At 44.8% G+C, this 22,272-nt stretch overlaps 1 protein-coding gene across 1 annotated transcript in view; it reads left to right on the forward strand.

Annotated features, from left to right (window-relative positions):
- Positions 1-21,616, forward strand: part of GRIN3A (glutamate ionotropic receptor NMDA type subunit 3A) — a 402,162-nt gene extending 380,546 nt beyond the window's left edge. Inside the window, exon 9 of the mRNA XM_040417275.1 lies at positions 20,853-21,616. Within this exon, the coding sequence (XP_040273209.1) occupies positions 20,853-21,186 (334 nt within the window). The 3' untranslated portion in view covers positions 21,187-21,616. The remainder of the gene's footprint in view (positions 1-20,852) is intronic.
- Positions 21,617-22,272: the final 656 nt, after the last annotated feature.

Genomic DNA, 22,272 nt, shown 5'->3' on the forward strand with positions numbered 1-22,272 from the left:
TAGGCCCCTGTCACCCAGGCACAGCAGGGGTTCATTCACGGCAAAAGGGGGTTCATGTCACCCAGCAATACAACAGACGATTTTGAGAGATTTAGGCCCCTGTCAGCAATGCAGATCAGGGGTTCATTCACGTCAAAAGGGGGTTCATGTCATCCAGCAATAGAACAGACGATTTTGAGAGATTTAGTCCCCTGTCACCCAGGCACAGCAGGGGTTCATTCACGGCAAAAGGGGGTTCATGTCACCCAGCAATACAACAGAGGATTTTGAGAGATTTAGGCCCCTGTCAGCAATGCAGAGCAGGGGTTCATTCATGGCAAAAGGGGGTTCTTGTCACCCAGCAATACAACAGAGCATTTTGAGAGATTTTGGCCCCTGTCACCCAGGCACAGCAGGGGGTCATTCACGGCAAAAGGGGGTTCTTGTCACCCAGCAATACAACAGAGGATTTTGAGAGATTTAGGCCCCTGTCACCCAGGCACAGCAGGGGTTCATTCACGGCAAAAGGGGGTTCATGTCACCCAGCAATAGAACAGAGGATTTTGAGAGATTTAGGCCCCTGTCAGCAATGCAGAGCAGGGGTTTATTCAAGTCAAAAGGGGGTTCATGTTACCCAGCAATAGAACAGAGGATTTTGAGAGATTTCGGCCCCTGTCACCCAGGCACAGCAGGGGTTTGTATATGCCAAAAATATGCCAAAAATGGTAAAATGTCACCGAACAATTGAAAATATAAATAGTCTAAAATAGTCCTTGAAAAGACTAGAGGGATTTAAAAGGCAGTAAAATGTGCTTAAGAGCATGGCAACTGCTCTGCAAACAAATGTGGATAGGGAGGGAAATAACTTAAAATGAAATAAAATAACTAAAAATTAAAAATTATTAACCTGCAACTCAGAGAAGGAGGTGGATATGGAGTCGGAGGTTGAGGAGGCGGTGAATGTGGTTTTGTAGGTGGAGGCAGCAATGGAGGAGGAGGAGGTAGCCAACCATATTATTATTATTTTTTTTATTGGGGTAGGTAGCCCCCAAAATATTGGGACAAATAAAAAAAAAGAAAACAAAGAATCATTGCACTTGACTTGAGTACAAGAATGTATGTTTGATGGTGGTATAAATGTCTATTCTGCACAAGGTACAGACAAGTCTTGTGGGATCCAAGCCTGGTTCATTTTAATGAACATGAGCTTGTCCACGTTGGCTGCGGACAGGCAGCTGCGTCTGTCTGTAATGACGCCTCCTGCCGTGCTAAATACATGTTCAGAGAGTACACTGGCTGCAGGGCAGGCCAGTGCCTCCAAGGCATACAGGGCAAGCTCTGGCCATGTGGACAATTTGGAGACCCAGAAGTTGAATGGGGCAGAACCATCAGTCAGTACGTGTAGTCGTGTGCACAGGTACTGTTCCACCATGTTGTTCAAATGCTGCCTCCTGCTAACACGCTCCATATCAGCAGTTGGGGACGGTTGTTTCAAAGCTTTTCCACATGTCGGCCATGCTAACCCTGCCTTCTGAGGTGCTGGCGCTGACACAGCTGCGTTGGCGACCTCTTTCTCCTCCCCTGCCTTTGCCTTGTGCTTCCACTTTTCCCCCGGCATCAGTCGGGAATGCTCTCAGGAGCGCGTCTACCACCGTGCGCCTGTAGTCGCGCATCTTCCGATCACGCTCCAGTGAGGGAATTAAGGACGGCACATTGTCTTTGTAACGGGGATCCAGCAGGGTGGCCACCCAATAGTCAGCACACGTTAAAATGTGGGCAACTCTGCAGTCATTGCGCAGGCACTGCAGCATGTAGTCGCTCATTTGTGCCAGGCTGCCCAGAGGTAAGGACAAGCTGTCCTCTGTGGGAGGCGTATCGTCTGCATCCTCAGTATCCCCCCCCAGCCACGCACCAGTGATGGGCTCGAGCTGCATTGGATGCCACCCCGCTGTGAAAATGCTTCATCCCCATCCTCCTCCTCCTCCAGTAGTGGGCCCTGGCTGGCCAAATTTGTACCTGGCCTCTGCTGTTGCAAAAAACCTCCCTCTGAGCCACTTCTAAAAGACTGGCCTGAAAGTGTTAGAGATGACCCCTCTTCCTCCTCCTCGTCCTGGGCCACATCCTCTTCCATCATCGCCCTAAGTGTTTTCTCAAGGAGACATAGAAGTGGTATTGTAACACTGATAACGGCGTCATCGCCACTGGCCATGTTGGTGGAGTACTCAAAACAGCGCAACAGGGCACACAGGTCTCGCATGGAGGCCCAGTCATTGGTGGTGAAGTGGTGCTGTTCCACAGTGCGACTCACCCGTGCGTGCTGCAGCTGAAACTCCACTATGGCCTGCTGCTGCTCGCACAGTCTGTCCAGCATATGCAAGGTGGAGTTCCACCTGGTGGGCACGTCGCATATGAGGCGGTGAGCGGGAAGGCCGAAGTAACGCTGTAGAGCAGACAGCTGAGCGGTGGCAGGATGAGAACACCGGAAGCGCGCACAGATGGCCCACACTTTATGCAGCAGCTCTGACATGTCGGGGTAGTTGTGAATGAATTTCTGCACCACCAAATTCAGCACATGCGCCAGACAAGGGATGTGCGTCAAACCGGCTAGTCCCAGAGCTGCAACGAGATTTCGCCCATTATCGCACACCACCAGGCTGGGCTTGAGGCTCACTGGCAGCAACCACTCGTCGGTCTGTTGTTCTATACCCCGCCACAACTCCTGCGCTGTGTGGGGCCTGTCCCCCAAACACATCAGTTTCAGAACGGCCTGCTGATGTTTACCCCTGGCTGTGCTGAAGTTGGTGGTGAAGATCTGTCGCTGACCGGATGAGGAGTAGGATGCTAGAAGAGAAGGAGGAAGCTGAGTAGGAAGAGGAGGCAACAGGAGGCAAAGAATGATGCTCTGCGATCCTTGGCGGCGGAAGGATGTGCGCCAAACAGCTCTCCGCCTGGGGCCCAGCCGCCACTACATTTACTTAGTGTGCAGTTAGGGAGATATAGCGTCCCTGGCCGTGCTTACTGGTCCACGTATCTGTGGTTAGGTGGACCTTGCTACAGATGGCGTTGCGCAGTGCACACTTGATTTTATCCGATACTTGGTTGTGCAGGGAGCGCACGGCTCTCCTGGAGAAGTAGTGGTGGTTGGAACGACGTACTGTGGGACAGCAAGCGAAATGAGCTGTTTGAAGCTGTCTATCTCCACCAGCCTGAATGACAGCATTTCAAAGGTCAGCAGTTTAGAAATGCTGGCATTCAGGGCCAGGGATCGAGGGTGGCTAGGTGGGAATTTACGCTTTCTCTCAAATGTTTGTGAGATGGAGAGCTGAACGCTGCCGTGTGACATGGTTGAGATGCTTGGTGGCGGAGGTGGTGTTGTTGGTGGCACATCCTCTGTTTGCTGGGCGGCTGGTGCCAACGTTCCTCCAGAGGCGGAGGAAGAGGCCGAGGCAGCAGCAGAAGAGGGAGCAGGAGGGGCCAAATCCCTTTCTTGGTTTTGAAGGTGCTTACTCCACTGCAACCCGTGTCTCGCATGTAGATGCCTGGTCATGCAGGTTGTGCTAAGGTTCAGAATGTTAATGCTTCGCTTCAGGCTCTGATGGCACAGCGTGCAAACCACTCGGGTGTTGTCGTCAGCACATTGTGTGAAGAAGTGCCATGCCAGGGAACTCCTTGAAGCTGCCTTTGGTGTGCTCGGTCCCTGTTGACGGTGGCCAGTAGCAGGCGAACTGTTTTGGCAACGGCTGCTTTGCTTTTGCACATTGCTCCCGCTTTTGCTACGATGTTGGCTCGGTCTCACCACTGCTTCTTTCTCCGAACTCTGAAAGTCAGTGGCACGACCTTCATTTCATGTGGGGTCTAGGACCTCATCGTCCCCTGCATCGTCTTCCACCGAGTCTGCCTCCCTGACCTCCTTTTCGGTCTGCACACTGCAGCAAGACGCAGCAGTTGGCACCCGTGTTTCGTCATCATCAGAGACGTGCTGAGGTGGTATTCCCATGTCCTCATCAGGAAACATAAGTGGTTGTGCGTCAGTGCATTCTATGTCTTCCACCCCTTGGGAAGGGCTAGGTGGATGCCCTTGGGAAACCCTGCCAGCAGAGTCTTTAAACAGCATAAGAGACTGCTGCATGACTTGATACTCAGACAGGTTCCCCGATATGCACGGGGGTGATGTGACAGACTGATGGGCATGGGTTTCAGGCGCCACCTGTGCGCTTTCTGCAGAAGACTGGGTGGGAGATAATGTGAATGTGCTGGATCCACTGTCGGCCACCCAATTGACTAGCGCCTGTACTTGCTCAGGCCTTACTATCCTTAGAACGGCATTAGGCTTACCAAATATCGCTGTAGATTCTGGCGGCTACTGGGACCTGAGGTAGTAGGTTCAGTAGGACGTGTAGCTGTGGCAGAACTGCCACGTCCTCTCCCTGCACCAGAGGCTCCACCAACACCATGACCATGACCGCGTCCCTTATTAGATGTTTGCCTCATAGTTAGCGTTCACAAAGAAAAGTAAAACGTGGTTAAGTATGTTAAAAATAATTAACCGCCAATATAAACCCTGATGTAGGGTATTGCACTAATTATTTTTTACTCTATATGACAGCGGCATTTGTGGCCTAAATGTGACACTCACTTATGCACGTCTTATCCCAGATGTGCAGTATATCAGAGGGTTTTTTCACCCCAGTAACCAAAAAGCCGTATTTTTGGCCTAAATGTGACAGTCACTGATGCTTGTCTAATCCCAGATGTGCAGTATATTAGAGGGTTTTTTCACCCTAACCAAAAAGCTGTATTTCTGTCCTAAATGTGACAGTGACTTATGCACGTGTAATCCCAGATGTGCAGTATATGAGAGGCTTTTTTCACCCCAGTATGCCAAAGCCGTATTTATGGCCTAAATGTGACAGTCACTTATGCATGTGTAATCCCAGATGTGCAGTATATTAGAGGGTTTTTTCACCCTAACCAAAAAGCTGTATTTCTGTCCTAAATGTGACAATCACTTATGCACGTGTAATCCCAGATGTGCAGTATATTAGAGGGTTTTTTCACCCTAACCAAAAAGCAGTATTTTTGTCCTAAATGTGACAGTCACTTATGCACGTGTAATCCCAGATGTGCAGTATATCAGAGGGTTTTTTCACCCCAGTAACCAAAAAGCCGTATTTTTGGCCTAAATGTGACAGTCACTGATGCTTGTCTAATCCCAGATGTGCAGTATATTAGAGGGTTTTTTCACCCTAACCAAAAAGCTGTATTTCTGTCCTAAATGTGACAGTGACTTATGCACGTGTAATCCCAGATGTGCAGTATATGAGAGGCTTTTTTCACCCCAGTATGCCAAAGCCGTATTTATGGCCTAAATGTGACAGTCACTTATGCATGTGTAATCCCAGATGTGCAGTATATTAGAGGGTTTTTTCACCCTAACCAAAAAGCTGTATTTCTGTCCTAAATGTGACAATCACTTATGCACGTGTAATCCCAGATGTGCAGTATATTAGAGGGTTTTTTCACCCTAACCAAAAAGCAGTATTTTTGTCCTAAATGTGACAGTCACTTATGCACGTGTAATCCCAGATGTGCAGTATATTAGAGGCTTTTTTCACCCTAACCAAAAAGCTGTATTTCTGTCCTAAATGTGACAGTCACTTATGCTTGTCTAATTCCAGATGTGCAGTATATTAGAGGGTTTTTTCACCCCAGTATGTCAAAGCTGTATTTCTGGACTTGCAGATAGCCTATGCTGATGCACTATCGTTGCATAAAATGGCTGCCGATCATGTATTGATATTGACTAACTGAAGAAAAAAAAGTTCGTTTTCAGCAGTAGTTGGCTCAGGGCAGGCTTAAAAAAATTGTGCACTGCACCCACAAAACACTTTTTCTGTAGATCGCTGAGTACATAAACCAGTTCTTGATAAGATTTCTCCCTGATCTCTCCCTCACAGCAGCTGCAGCCTCTCCCTACAGTAATCCGAGCAGAGTGATGGGCAGCGCTACGTGACTCCAGCTTAAATAGAGGCTGGGTCACATGCTGCAGTTGGCCAATCACAGCCATGCCAATAGTAGGCATGGCTGTGATGGCCTTTTGGGGCAAGTAGTATGACGCTTGTTGATTGGCTGCTTTGCAACCTTTCAAAAAGCGCCATAAAGATCGCCGAACACCGAACCCGAACTCAAACTTTACAGTTCGGGTTCGCTCAACTCTAAACTTCATCGATGCCATGAGTCAAATGTTTGATAATCCCTATCGAGGTGCTACAGCTGAAGCAGCATTACTAGCATTGCGCCAGGCAGACGCCCTGTCACAGAGTATGCGATGGAGTTCAAGAGGTGGGTTGGCAACACTGATTGGAACAACACAGCTATTTGTGTTTTTTTTAGTAAAGGACTATGCAGCGCATTAAAAGATGTACTTGCCCATGCAGAGGCCCCTTTAGTTTTGGATGCCTTTATTAACCATTGCATTTGAATCGATACCCAACTGTCTTAACGACGAGAAGAGAGATGGGCTTCCTTGAATCATGATACTAAGCAGTCCCCCTCTTTCCCTGTCTCCTCAGAGAATCAGGAAGTGAGCGTATGCAAGTAGATTCCATACTAAGACGAGAAATTGTTGATCGAAGGAAGCACAGGCTCTGGGAAAGTTTATGATTTTACTGCGGGAAAGTCTGATCACTTCCTTATCAACTGCCCTAGCTGTCTACGGAAGTTGGTGGCAGCTATTACGTATCCTGACTTTTCAGATTGAGAATCAGTTGCTTCAGAACCAGAATTATCAGAGAAAGCAGTTATCCATTCCATTTCATTGGTGGCCCCTCATATTAAGAAAGAGAATAAAGACTCCTATTGCTTCCTTCCCATTAAATTCCTGATTAACTCTCAGTGGATATCCACCTCCGGGTCTAGTGGCAATTTTGTGGACCTTTCTTTTGCTCAAAGGCATGGGGTTAAATTTCAGAAAAAACTCACCCATGGTAATGGAGACCGTAGATCAGGAATGCTCAACCTGCGGCCCTCCAGCTGTTGTAAAACTCCCACAATGCCCTTCTGTAGGCTGATAGCTGAAGGCTGTTCAGCCATGTTGGGAGTTGTAGTTTTGAAAAGCTGGAGGGCCGCAGGTTGAGCATGCCTGCCGTAGATGGATCTCCACTGAGCTCAGGGCCAGTGGATCAAGAGATGGAACCACTTGAAATCATCATAACACCCCATCACCTTGAAGTCCTATAATTTCTATTGATCTCTTCTCCACATTTCCATGTTATTCTAGGCCTACCCTGGTTGCAAGCACAGAACCCTGTTATCAGCTGGGAAACCCAAAAAATAAGCTTCCCAGCGGAGGATGTTCTTTCGACAGCTTAATCTGAACAAGGTCCAGAAAATCAAGCTCAAGATAATAAAATAATAGTTACCCTCTGTATACAAGGAATTTGCGGACATTTGCAATAAACAAATTGCAGACAAGCTCCCCCCACACCGACCCTACGATTGTCCTATAGAATTGCTTCCTGGGGCATCTATGCCTTTTGAAAACATCTACCCTTTAGCAGGCCCCGAACTAAAAGCTCTCAAGGACTACATAGAAGAAAATCAGGCTAAGGGGTTCATCCGCCCATCTTCCTCACTGGCGGGAGCTCCCATATTCTTTGTTAAGAAGAAGGACAGTTCTTTAAGACCTTGCATTTATTACCGAGAACTTAATAAAATTACAATCAAAAACCATTATCCTCTACCGTTGATCCCCAAGCTTTTGGAGAGAGTGCAACAAGCAACATTTTTTACCAAGTTAGACCTGAGAGGCGCCTATAACTTGGTCCATAGCCGGTCTGGAGATTAATGGAAAACAGCTTTTAGGTCACATTACAGACATTTTGAATATCTTCTCATGCCTTTTGGTCTTTGTAATGCCCCGGCCACCTTCCAACATCTCATCAGTTATATCTTCAGAGACCTTCTGGACCAGTTCTAAGTCATCTATTTAAACGATATCTTGATCTTCTCCAACTCTATGGAAGAACATCAGAGACATGTGAAACTCATTTTGGAACGTCTAAGAAAGAAAAAGAATCAACTTTACATTAATGAAAAATATTGAAAAATGTGAATTTCTTCAGACTGAGACCCAATTCCTTGACTATATAATTTCACTCTGTGCTCTACACATGGACTCTAGCAAGATTGAAGCAATAGTAGACTGGCCTACCCCCAGGAGCATAAAGGATGTTCAACGTTTTATAGGTTTTGCCAATTTATATAGACGCTTCATTAAAAATGTCTTGGTAATAATTACTCCTATTACCTAATTGACTAAGAAAAAAAAAACGTTTTGCCTGGTCTCCCGAAGCACAGGAATCCTTTTATCTCCTAAAGTCCAAATTCACTACAGGTCCTGTCTTAGTTCATCCCGACCCAGAACTTGCCTTCATTGTAGAAGTTGATGCTTCAGACTGTGCTATAGGGGCTATTCTGTATAAGAGAACAGGAGATAAAAGTTTATTGCATCCTTGTGATTATTTCTCCCAGCGTTTACCCCCTGCTAAGAAGAATTATGATGTTGGGAATAAAGAACTGTTGGCTATCACTGCAGCTTTTAAGGAATAGAGACATCATCTTCAGGGAACCTCACAGCAAATAATACACTGCTCAAAAAAATAAAGGGAACACTTAAACAACACAATGTAACTCCAAGTCAATCACACTTCTGTGAAATCAAACTGTCCACTTAGGAAGCAACACTGAGTGACAATCAATTTCACATGCTGTTGTGCAAATGGGATAGACAACAGGTGGAAATTATAGGCAATTAGCAAGACACCCCCAATATAGGAGTGGTTCTGCAGGTGGTAACCACAGACCACTTCTCAGTTCCTATGCTTCCTGGCTGATGTTTTGGTCACTTTTGAATGCTGGGGGTGCTTTTACTCTAGTGGTAGCATGAGACGGAGTCTACAACCCACACAAGTGGCTCAGGTAGTGCAGCTTATCCAGGATGGCACATCAATGCGAGCTGTGGCAAGAAGGTTTGCTGTGTCTGTCAGTGTAGTGTCCAGAGCATGGAGGCGCTACCAGGAGACAGGCCAGTACATCAGGAGACGTGGAGGAGGCCGTAGGAGGGCAACAACCCAGCAGCAGGACCGCTACCTCCGCCTTTGTGCAAGGAGGAACAGGAGGAGCACTGCCAGAGCCCTGCAAAATCACCTCCAGCAGGCCACAAATGTGCATGTGTCTGCTCAAACGGTCAGAAACAGACTCCATGAGGGTGATATGAGGGCCCGACGTCCACAGGTGGGGGTTGTGCTTACCGCCCAACACCGTGCAGGACGTTTGGCATTTGCCAGAGAACACCAAGATTTTCTAATTCGCCACTGGCGCCCTGTGCTCTTCACAGATGAAAGCAGGTTCACACTGAGCACATGTGACAGACGTGACAGAGTCTGGAGACGCCGTGGAGAATGTTCTGCTGCCTGCAACATCCTCCAGCATGACCGGTTTGGCATTGGGTCAGTAATGGTGTGGGGTGGCATTTCTTTGGAGGGCCGCACAGCCCTCCATGTGCTCACCAGAGGTAGCCTGACTGCCATTAGGTACCGAGATGAGATCCTCAGACCCCTTGTGAGACCATATGCTGGTGCGGTTGGCCCTGGGTTCCTCCTAATGCAAGACAATGCTAGACCTCATGTGGCTGGAGTGTGTCAGCAGTTCCTGCAAGACGAAGGCATTGATGCTATGGACTGGCCCGCCCGTTCCCCAGACCTGAATCCAATTGAGCACATCTGGGACATCATGTCTCGCTCTATCCACCAACGTCACGTTGCACCACAGACTGTCCAGGAGTTGGCAGATGCTTTAGTCCAGGTCTGGGAGTAGATCCCTCAGGAGACCGTCCGCCACCTCATCAGGAGCATGCACAGGCGTTGTAGGGAGGTCATATAGGCACGTGGAGGCCACACACACTACTGAGCCTCATTTTGACTTGTTTTAAGGACATTACATCAAAGTTGGATCAGCCTGTAGTGTGTTTTTCCACTTTAATTTTGAGTGTGACTCCAAATCCAGACCTCCATGGGTTGAAAAATATGATTTACATTTTTTAATTTTTGTGTGATTTTGTTGTCAGCACATGCAACTATGTAAAGAACAAAGTATTTCAGAAGAATATTTAATTAACTCAGATCTAGGATGTGTTATTTTTGTGTTCCCTTTATTTTTTTGAGCAGTGTAGTTCTGACTGATCACCGTAATTTAGATTTCATTAGATCTGCCAAATGTCAAGCTCACCAAGCTCATTGGAGTCTCTTCCTCAACGAAATCAACTTTGTAATCTCGTACAGGCCCAATTCCTGTAATGGTAAGGCAGATGCTCTATATAGAATCTTTTCCAGTGATTCCACTCCTACTATTCAGCTCAAGACTATTGTTCTTGAATCTAATTTTGTGGGAGTAATCCATAATAAGGACTTGCTTGAAGAGATAAGAGAGGCCTATGGCACCAAATCGTTGCTGTCTCGACCACCTGATGATGTGCATTTAATGCTTAAGAACAAGATGAGGACTCATGGGCAGCAGCTATATATACCCGAAACAATAAGACTGAAAATTCAAAAGTTAGTCCATGATTCTAAGTTAGTGGGTCACAAAGGAGTGCAGAAAACACAGGAATTTTTATCCTGTTTCTTTTGGTGTCCCAATTATCAACGGGAAATATGTTGTGTCATGTGACATTTGTGCCAGATGCAAGACCCCACATTCATCACCCATGGGTTTGTTACAGCATTTGTCAGTCCCCTCTCATCCTTAGGGTTCTATTTCCATGGACTTTAATTAATGTAGATCTACCTACCTCTAAGGGGAAAAATAAAATTCTGCTAGCAGCTGACCAACTCACCAAGACTGCAAATTTCATTCCATGTACCGGCCTACCTTCTGCCAAAGACACCGCTGACCTTGTAGTTCATAATGTATTTAGTTTTCATGGAGTTCCTGATGAAGTTATCTTGGATCAGGGGGTGCAGTTTACATCAAAATTTTGGTGGAGTTTTTGCACAGCACTTGATATTGATATTAAATTTAGAACCACTAAAAGGAACTTTAGAGAGGGCTCAAGAAAATTTCAAGACAGCATATACTTTTCGTGGTCCAGCAATTTTTAAAGTGGGGGATAAAGTATGGCTTTCCACCAGAAATTTAAAACTTAAGGTTCCTTCACCAAAACTAGAACATAAGTTTGTTGGGCCTTATAAGATTATCAGGATAATTAGTCCAGTAGCTGTTCAGCTCAAACTCCAACAATCTATGAAGATTCATCGTGTTTTTCATGTGTCTCTGTTAAAGTCTGCCGTGCCCAACCCTTTTCCGGAACATATACCACCTCCTCCCGATGCGATGGAGATAGGTGGGCCAGAACAGTTTGTTGTAGAGAAAATCTTGGACTCTAGAATTTTCAGGAACCATCAACAATACCTCATTAAGTGGCAGGGTTATGGGTCTTAAGAGAATTCTTGGGAACCTGTGAGTAACATTAATGCTCCCCCACTGATCAAACAGTTTCATCAAAGACATCCTGGGAGACCGAGTTAGGTCTCATCCAGAGGCCGCTGTTGAGGTGGGAGTAATGTCAGGAATCATCTTGCTATTTCTGTTTAGTTCAGACTGCCTTGCCCTTAAGTTTTCCCTCAGTTAAGATGGCGGATTGTGTCTCAGCTGGGTGCCATCTTACTTCCTGATATATACGGTAATCCTCACAAGTCTGTTACTCACTGCTTGAGTATTGTTTTAGCTCCTGCTTGTGCAGTTCTCTCGCCTGGAACTCTCTCTCTAGTTTGTTCCTCCTCCTTGTGGTTTACCCTGCAACTCTCTCCTGGACACCCGCTGACCGCTCACTGGTTTTCCTCCTGACTTCTTGTCTGGATCCCTGCCTCATCTGTATTCCTGCTACCTCCTGTTTAAGACTCCTGTGCCTCCTGTGTTTAGGCCTTGTCCCTGTCATTGGATTCCAGCAGTATTCCACTAGTATCATGACAGCTTCTCTCAACACTAAGTCTACTTTCACACGGATCTGACAGGCTGTTCACCCTGTCGGATCCGTCTTGCCGCTATTTCGCCGTGCCGCCGGACTGCCGCTCTGTCCCCATTGACTATAATGGGGACGGGACAGAGCTCCGGAGCAGCGTGGCAGTGCACGGCGAAAGGCCGTCGGACTAAAAGTACTTCATGTCCGACTTTTTAGTCCGGCGGCCTCTCGCCGTGCACTGCCTCGCTGCGTCGGAGCTCCACCCCCATCCCCATTATAGTCAATGGGGAAGGAGCGGCAGTCCGGCGGCACGGCGAAATAGCAGCAGGATGGATCCGACAGGGTGAACAGCCTGTCAGATCCGTCCTGCCGCTAGTGTGAAAGTAGCCTAAGCAGTATAGTTCTATAGTGTAGTGGTATACCTGCTGCCTGCCATATAGAAGGTCTGGGGATCAATTCCCAACAGAGACCTATAAAAGTATTTTTTTAGTTATGGAACAAAAATATTGCTTTTTTTTCAGTTGTTCCTTTATCGTAAAAGACAAGCTATAAAGTTAAATTTTTCTGCAAAGTTAATATTAAAAGAAAAAACTGCAAAAACCATTATAATAAATGTGTTTTTATATCATACTAATTAAATATCATAGAACTGTATTTGCTTATGTATACTTGTCATGCAGTTCATGTCATGTATATTATCATGCAGGTCACCTAACACTTTTAAAATATCATAAACTTTACATTTTTAAAGCTGACATTTTATATTTCCATTTCTGTAAAGACTTCAAACCATCATTAATATTTGTGGGGGTGATAAATGGGCTTCATTTTTGCTTGTTGCACTCTGGGATCTTGATCATTTTATAAAATGAAAGAGCGTTCGTTTTTGCTGTTTTTAATGTCCTTTTCCTCTCTGCATTAATCTCCTTGCCATCTTAATAGAATGAGACAATAGTATATTGTTGGAAGCAATCACCATTTCTTTCTCTTCCATTCTCTGATTTGGCTTCAGTAGTCATGTTTAAAACAAAATATAGGTTAATTACAAATGTGACAACACTTTAGAACTGAGCAGTCATATGTAACGCATGATTACTTTTCAATTAGACGCACCATTTACTCTATACACTTAGTATCCTTATTTACAGACTGCATATAGAATGGGCAATAGCCACTAAGTGAGCAGAAAAAAATATTTCCATCATTGTGTATAGACATGCATATAATTAAAAAAAAATCTGCCCCAGGGCTGTCTGGATTTGATGTTGTTGTAAGCTGCATATACAATATGAGCGTAATCTAAATGAGCAATAATACCCCCAATTAGTAAAATTGTGTAGATAGCAAAAGCATGTTTCTAAGGCGCCAAATGCTTCTAAGCCATGAGCTCCTATATATATATATATATATATATATTTTAAGGATTTCCCAAATGGTAGCCTTCAGATAAATACACAGTAGCCTTTTAGTGGTAGAAATCAAAGTAATAAATGTCTTTTATTGTTGGAACACCACAATTCAACAGGCGGTAGTGATCAGCTTACTTCAGCTGACACTTAAAGAAAAACAGTTCAGTCTTGAATCTCAAAAATCACATAGAAAGTTTTAGGGCACAGTATCGTACTCCCCACGGAGTGGATGGGAACCTTGCTTTGTCCTTTGTCTCTCAGCAGAGACCCTCTGGTTTTCACTCGGCTCCAAAAACACATAGCTACACAGAGCTCCACCATCAGCCAGGTAATCACACCACTGACCCTGCTGGCTGACTTTTTGTAAGCCCGTCAAAACCCGGCCTGGACCATGGGGAACAGCCAACCCTCCCTGCACTTTGGCTGCTCCCAGTAAGAGCCGGCCCGGATTAGCTTTTCACAGCTATGCTAACTATCAAAGTGTCCATCAGCAACTGCTGCGGACATTTGCACTACTGGCTCCTACTTCACCGAGGCCAGGAACCTCGGTGACACATATCTTCCATCTATGATGGTCCCTTGTGCCTTTCTACAATATATATATATCTACACTCACCTAAAGAATTATTAGGAACACCATACTAATACGGTGTTGGACCCCCTTTTGCCTTCAGAACTGCCTTAATTCTACGTGGCATTGATTCAACAAGGTGCTGATAGCATTCTTTAGAAATGTTGGCTCATATTGATAGGATAGCATCTTGCAGTTGATGGAGATTTGAGGGATGCACATCCAGGGCACGAAGCTCCCGTTCCACCACATCCCAAAGATGCTCTATTGGGTTGAGATCTGGTGACTGTGGGGGCCATTTTAGTACAGTGAACTCATTGTCATGTTCAAGAAACCAATTTGAAATGATTCTAGCTTTGTGACATGGTGCATTATCCTGCTGGAAGTAGCCATCAGAGGATGGATACATGTTCTCATTCTGTTTACGCCAAATTCAGACTCTACCATTTGAATGTCTCAACAAAAATCGAGACTCATCAGACCAGGCAACATTTTTCCAGTCTTCAACAGTCCAATTTTGGTGAGCTTGTGCAAATTGTAGCCTCTTTTTCCTATTTGTAGTGGAGATGAGTGGTACCCGGTGGGGTCTTCTGCTGTTGTAGCCCATCCGCCTCAAGATTGTGCGTGTTGTGGCTTCACAAATGCTTTGCTGCATACCTCGGTTGTAACGAGTGGTTATTTCAGTCAACGTTGCTCTTCTATCAGCTTTAATCAGTCGGCCCATTCTCCTCTGACCTCTAGCATCCACAAGGCATTTTTGCCCACAGGACTGCCGCATACTGGATGTTTTTCCCTTTTCACACCATTCTTTGTAAACCCTAGAAATGGTTGTGCGTGAAAATCCCAGTAACTGAGCAGATTGTGAAATACTCAGACCGGCCCGTCTGGCACCAACAACCATGCCACGCTCAAAATTGCTTAAATCAACTTTCTTTCCCATTCTGACATTCAGTTTGGAGTTCAGGAGATTGTCTTGACCAGGAGCACACCCCTAAATGCATTGAAGCAACTGCCATGTGATTGGTTGACTAGATAATTGCATTAATGAGAAATAGAGCAGGTGTTCCTAATAATTCTTTAGGTGAGTGTGTATATATATATATATATATATATATATATATATAATGTATCTGATATTAATACCACTCTACTACAGTATAAGCATGAATGACTATAATGTTATGGCAAAATCATGACCAAGCCACAACTTGTTGTTTCCTATGTGAATAATTTATCGTTGAACTGTGAAACAATAGCAAAAAGTTCAGCCGCATGTTGTAAATTTTACATTAGATACAATATGGGTTGCTATATTTTCTTTTACACTGAAACATTATGGTTGTGAAGTAGTTGACGTAAACCTACAATTATAATGCGCGCGACATGCTGCTGTGAAGCCAGAGAAAAATCAAATCAAATTCTCTGTTACTTCCACTACAGTACCTGCAAGCAGATACAGGCTGTATTATGAATGTACCTCAATGTACCTCATCTAGAATAAACTCAAAATAGAGTTTTGCCACTCATAAAGGGATGGAATTTATTTTATTTTATCAAGAAATTCCCTCAGGGTTTCCAATAGACCTTCTGTTATTTTTAACAGTAGGAGTTGTGTACGCTGCAATATTCTTCTTGCCATCCAAAATACTAAAACCCCACCCTGCTCTGATAACTTCCCTCTGTCTCTAAGGGTTGTCATATTCTTATTTCAGAATGTCAGTAGCATTTTCTTGAAAATCACTCTCCCTTCTTAGATATGTATAGAAAAGTTAATAACCATAAGTTACAAAACTATTTTCTCCTCTTCTCCAGAACTACATGATAAAGTTCTAAAAATTGGTGCAAATATTATAAATAATTGTGATCACTATTCAAATTTCCTTTAGAAGTAATACTGTAATTTACTGTAGGTGTTTCTAATGAAATCTACTTAGATTTTTGTAAAATTTTTGAAACAATTTTTTAACATCTTATTTTATGCTATTTTTTTGTTTTGCCTTTTCTCTTTTGTAGCGATGCTGATTTATTGCATAATGATTTATTGGGCTTGTTCCACCCTCTGTAAAACTTTTAAAATTTAATAAAAAGTTTTTAAAAAAAACAACTAATTTTTGACCATTATCTACAGTAATACATGAGTAGTATTGCAGATAAGAAAACCAGATCACAATTTTTTTTTTCTTACAGCATTTTGTTCCCCCGCTGTCAGCCCTTAGAGCTGCATTGAAATACATTGTCAGGACTGCCATGCCTGTGAAAATAAGTCCTCTCCATTATGTTAGGACAGCCTTGCAGTCCAGACTATGTATTTCAGTGCAGGTCTGAATGCTGACAGTGGGGGAACCGGGAGCAGTAGGAAAATAAAAATAGTTATCTGCACTACATATCTACAGTACTACTCATGTATTACTGTATATAATGGTCGAAAATTGGGAGACAGATTCCCTTTAAAGGGGTTGTGCACTGTTACAATATTGATAATCTATCTGCAGGATAGCTCAGTATCAGATCAGCAAGGGTCCCAGCATCCCTATCTGCGCCTTGTCTCCTTTGCAGCAGTGGCACGGTATAATTACAAATACAACTCCTCTTCAAACAGTGGGAGATGGACCCCTGCTGATCTGATAATGATGAGCTAATCAAAGTTAACAAAGTGGAATCTGATCCGAATTTCCTGGCGCTTCATGGTAACGAATAAATTTTTCCTTAAATGGCAGTAAAAAAAAAATACATACTCACCTCATCTATCTGAGCGTGAACAGGCCTTCACACCCATATTGACTGAAGAAAAGGCGCCAATTCTCTTGCACGCTGACGTGTGACCCTGGGCGGGCGTGGTGATGTCACCACGTCAGTGTGTGCCCAATTGGCTCATTTTCTTCATAGAAGATGGCCTCTTCACGATCAAATGGATGAGGTGAGTGTATATATTTGTTTTAACTAGTGTTGGGCGAGCATGCTCGGCCGAACACCATTTTGACCCGAGCATCACGACGCTCGGCACATCGCAGTGTTCAGCCAAACACCCCGTGTGCTCGAGCGAGATGCTCGAGTCTCCTCCCCACACGTTTGTTGGCTGCTACCTATTAGGAGGGCCGAATGCCTGGGTCCACATACAGTGTCTGCGGGTCACACCACTGCCTCCTCTTCCCCTGTGTTACGTGCTGGCCAATCCATTGTCCAAGATGCAGGCCCGGAAGTCTCCCGCCCTGCACCTGGACCTTCGCAGGCACCATCGGCTAGCACATCCACTTCTGTGTCCCAGCGCAGCATACAGCTGTCAATACCCCAGGCATTCGAACGAAAGCGCAAATACCCAGCCACCCACCCACAGGCCATAGCGCTAAATGCGCACCTTTCCAAATAGCTGGCCCTGAAAATGTTGCCATTTAGGCTTCTGGACACTGAGGCTTTACGCAGCCTGATGGCGGCTGCCATCCCTCGTTACTCAGTCGCCACTATTTTTCCCTGTGTGCAGTCTCCGCCTTACACCAGCGTGTGTCCCGTAACATCACCCGTGCCCTGACCAACGCAGTCATTGGGAATGTCCACGACTGACATATGGACAAGTGCTTTTGGCCAGGGACTCTACATAGGTTCTACAGATGCCAAGGATTGCAGGCTTTACTTCTTTCAGGACTTCCGCCACCACCTAGATTAGTGGCTGCAACTTCCCCTTCTCCACCTCCTCCTCAACTTCCATCTCTGAATTCTCATCTTGCAGCACCAGTCAGCCATCAGTCAGTAGCTGAAAGCAGTGTAGCACTGCAGTGGGAAAGCGGCAACAGGCCGTTCTGAAACTAATTTGCTTAGGTGACAAACAGCATACCACCACAGGGTTTAAGGGACCAGACTGAGCTGTGGCTCTCACCACTTAACCTACAACCAGGCATGGTTGTGTCTGATAATGGCCGTAACTTGGTGGTGGCTTTGGAGCTTGGTAAGGTCACACACATCCCATGCCTAGCCCACGTCTTAAACTTAGTAGTTCAGGGGTTTCTTAAAACCTACCCCAATTTGCCTGGGCTACTGGTGAAAGTGTGTCGCGTGTGTGCCCATTTCCGAAATTGATATACAGCTGCCGCCGGTCTGGCATTGATGCAGACATTTCATATGTTGGTCAGGCTTTGTAAACAGCAGAGGGCAGTAGTGGAATACCATCTGCAACATGGTCGTCGCCTTTCCAGTCAGCTTCCGCTCTTCACAAGCGACTAGTGGGCATGGATGTCTGACCTCTGTGAGGTTTTATGCAACTTTGAGGAATCAACACAGATGGTAAGCGGCGATGCTGCTATTATCAGCGTAACCATCCCACTTCTGTGTCTACACTCGCTGCTCACAATGAAGGCGGATGCTTTGCATGTGGAAGAGGTGGAAATGGGGGAAGACAGTACACAGGGTGATAGCCAGACCACCCTCAGTCTGTCTTCTCAGCGCAAATTGGATAATTATGAGGATTAGGAGGAGATTCAGGAGACAGTTGCCTCCGCTACAGAGGGTAGTACCCATAGCAGTTTTATTCCATCTGTTCAGCGTGGATGGGCCAAAGAGGAGGAAAAGAATGAGGAGATTAAGAGTCATCCTCCTGATGAGGACAGTGAAGTCTTGGCGAAGTGTTGGGACTCTGACACACATGGCTGACTTTATGTTATGCTGCCTATACCGTGACCCTCATGTTATGCACATTTTAGCCAACACCGATTATTGGTTGTTCACCCACCTCGACCCCTGGTTGTTCACCCACCTCGACCCCTGCTACAAAGTGAACTTCTCATCTCTCATTCCTGTGGTGGAGAGAACTAGCAAAATGGTGCAATACCAGAAGGTCCTTGTGTGAAAAATTGCTCCAAAAATTTCCAGTTGACAATGCTGGTGGTAGAGTACGGGCAACCGAGGAGGGGAGACAAGGGGAACACACAGCAGTTCCAACAGAGGCAGGGCAACACTCTCCAAGGCCTGGGACAGTTTAATGACACCCCTCCAGCACCCTCAACCTGATGCGCAGCTTAGTGTCACAAGGGGGAAAAGTATTGCAAGATGGTGAAGGAGTATGTAGCAGACCATGTCAGCGTACTCAGTGATCCCTGTGTGCCTTACAACTGTTGGGTGTCCAAGCTGGACACATGGCACGAACTGGCACTCTATGCCTTGGAGGTGCTGGCCTGCCCTGCCGCCAGCGTTTTGTCAGAGCGGGTATTTAGTGCTGCTGGGGGCATAATAACTGATAAGTGCATCCGCCTGTCAACTGAAAATGCTGACAGATTGACTCTTATCAAAATGAACAAGGCCTGGCTTGCCCCTGACTTCTCTACTCCGCCAGAGGAAAGCAGCTGAACTTAAAGGCACTTTAAATGTGGCTTTTATGGTGTATTGAATACAGTGTATTCCCATGCACCCCTTCCAACACAACAAAGGGTATATGGTTCAATCTTCCTTTTCTCGTCCTCCTCCTCCTCCATCATATCAACATGCTTATTAGGCTGCCCTCGCTCCTAATGTTTTAGAGGGTCACCAGAAGGCCCTCGCCCATAATGTTTTAGATGGTCAGATCAGCAGCAAGCCCTCGCCCCTAATGTTTTAGATGGTCAGATCAGCAGCAGACACTCACCCCTAATGTTTTAGAGAGTCAGATCAGCAGCAGACCCTAACTCCTATTGTTTTAGATGGTCAGATCTGCAGCAGGCCCTCACTCCTAATGTTTTAGAGGGTCACCAGCAGGCCCTTGCTCCTAATGTTTTTGAGGGTCACCAGCAGGCAATCAATCATAATTTTTCAAGTGTGTGTATGATGACCTCCTTTATGTGTAATAAAGGGTGTATTATACTGACAGTTCCTTGTAATTTTTGGCAGCTCTTTCACTTAGTACATAGGCTTTATGAGTGTAGGAGTCCCACTACCTGAATAATTGTACAACAAGGTGAATGAGGCCCTCCTTTATGTGATATTCAAGTTGTATCGGAGTGCCTCTTCCTTGTAATTTTTCGCAGTAATTGCACTTTATATACAAGTAAATATACAGGAAAGAATGTTTCCTAACAATGTTTCCTCTAAAGTCGATTTTATCTTCGGTTTTGTGCGTTTTATTGTCAGTCTGTAAAAGTGGCATACTACTCGGACAACATCGTTCCCAGCAGCGACCTGGGAGTTTCAAGATGCATTCAGACATCCTCCCCATGCTGTCTCCGAACCATTTCAGTGGTGTTTCCATCAATTTCTGACCTTTTCCTGTGAACCAGACACCCTCCCCTCTTCAGAGCAGGGGGTGCCTGGTTTAATGCTCTGGTTCTCCCATTGACTTCCATTGTGCTCTGGAGCTCTGTAGAGCACCCGAGCATCCTAAAGTGTTCTACTTGAGCACCAGAGCACCCGAGCACTTTGGTGCTCGATCAACACTAGTTTTAACCCATGATTAACCCCCCCCATAGGCAAAATGTGACTAAGATACCAAGATCAGTGTTAAATGTTGCATCTGAGGGATTAAATGATGGGGGCTGCGCGATTGCCGCTACCCATCATTGTGCGCACTTCATACAATGGAATGCGATTCGTTGTGAAGTAATTCATAGCAAATTTAATTTCTTGGCGAAGTAGCCGAATTTTTGAAAACATTGCTCATCTCTAGTGATGACCTATCCTGGGGATAGGTCATCAATATTATAGCACTGCACAACCCCTTTAACGTAAAAAAAAAATACTGATACCCTGATGTGTATCAGGTTAAATGGGATGTGTCAGGATTTATCTATATCAGTTAAATGAGCCTTACTCCTCTTGCTACTCTTCATGCTTAAAGAAGCAAGGACAAATATGAGTTCTGCAAGCGGTGTTTGTATACTCCATGCTATTTATTAATGTTTTTTGTTATTACTTGCAGGTGCAATGCAGGAAACAGTCAGCCACGTGTATGGAATACTGCCAACCAAAGCAGCTGTAACAGGAGAAAGTTTATTCCAAAAGAAGCACACAATGAATTAAGTTTTAGGCATCAGCAGGATTTGCCTTTGCCACAGTTGAGGAGAGAAACTCCAAAATTGCTTACCACAAATGGTAAGACTGAATCCCTAAACATTTCTAGAGACTCAGTGGTGCAGGAACTGACAGAACTGGAAAAACAGATCCAGGTTATTAAGCAAGAATTGCAAATAGCCATGAACAGAAAAAATGAACTGGAAGAATTCCAGAGGAAAAACAGGACTGCTGAATCTTAAAAGCAGCTTCCACATCTCAATATAGGACATGGATGAATAAGAAGTCTTGGCTGTGACCTAAATCTGTGTAGTCACTGGACACGTGGATATCTACTGTACATGATATGAATATTTCTTTACTTCTGATGAGTTTCATTTGTCTTTTTTTGTATGATTCAACCTGTATTTCTCTAGTCTGTGTGAACTGTTCTCGATATAAAAACGTGACCTTGGAGTCTTTTAAAAACTCAGAAACACACTCAACCTCATATCCCCTCCATGGTATTAAAGGAAGGTTTTCACTTCTGAGCCCCTCTGTGTGAATTAATAAAACTAAAATGGCTTTGAATTATCTCCACTATGTCCTTTTGCTAGTATTTTTAACTTTTATGAAGGAAATTTGCATTTAATGTGTATCTGTGAAATTGAAAATTCAGCAGTTTGAGACTAGTGGAGAATGAGGGTGAAAAATTAATTGCTCATCCACACTATAATGGACTTCGGAAGGAAGCAAAGCATCATGTTTGATGAATCTGAAAACTGAATACTTTTTTGAAGAGGTCAGTGAAAGACAATAAAAAAGATTTTACGTTTATTGGACTTTGTGGGTATTTTTGAAGATATCCTAGCTAGAAGCTTGGTGATTGATGACTGTACTGCAGTATATGAGTAAAGTTAAGAAAGTCGAAAAGTTTAAACTTGATACAGAGTGTGGAGAAAACCGATTAATTTAAAAATTGCTTCATATTTTACATGCTGACTCTAAGTCTTCACGAATGAATACCTAATGGCATTGAAGTGCAGGAAGGTAATACGTTTGTGTCTTTCACAAATGATACATGTATTGATTTTGATAATTGTAGTCATCTCAAACACGCAGGATTGAATTAATCCAGAACCAGCAGATGGCATATAATCAATAGAATTTAAAAGATGGCAATCTAATACATGGGAATTCTGTTCAGTAGGGGTTTATAGGGTCCTCCAAGTGCTTTATACTGATGGCCTATCCTCGGGGTCCAACTCCTGGTACCTGTGCCATTAAGCTGTTTGAAGCCATGGTGCCCCAGTGAGCCTCTTCAAAGCTTTTTAGCACAGCTCTGTCCA

The sequence above is a fragment of the Bufo bufo genome, chromosome 2 (genome assembly GCF_905171765.1).
Source record: "Bufo bufo chromosome 2, aBufBuf1.1, whole genome shotgun sequence".
NCBI lineage: Eukaryota > Metazoa > Chordata > Amphibia > Anura > Bufonidae > Bufo > Bufo bufo.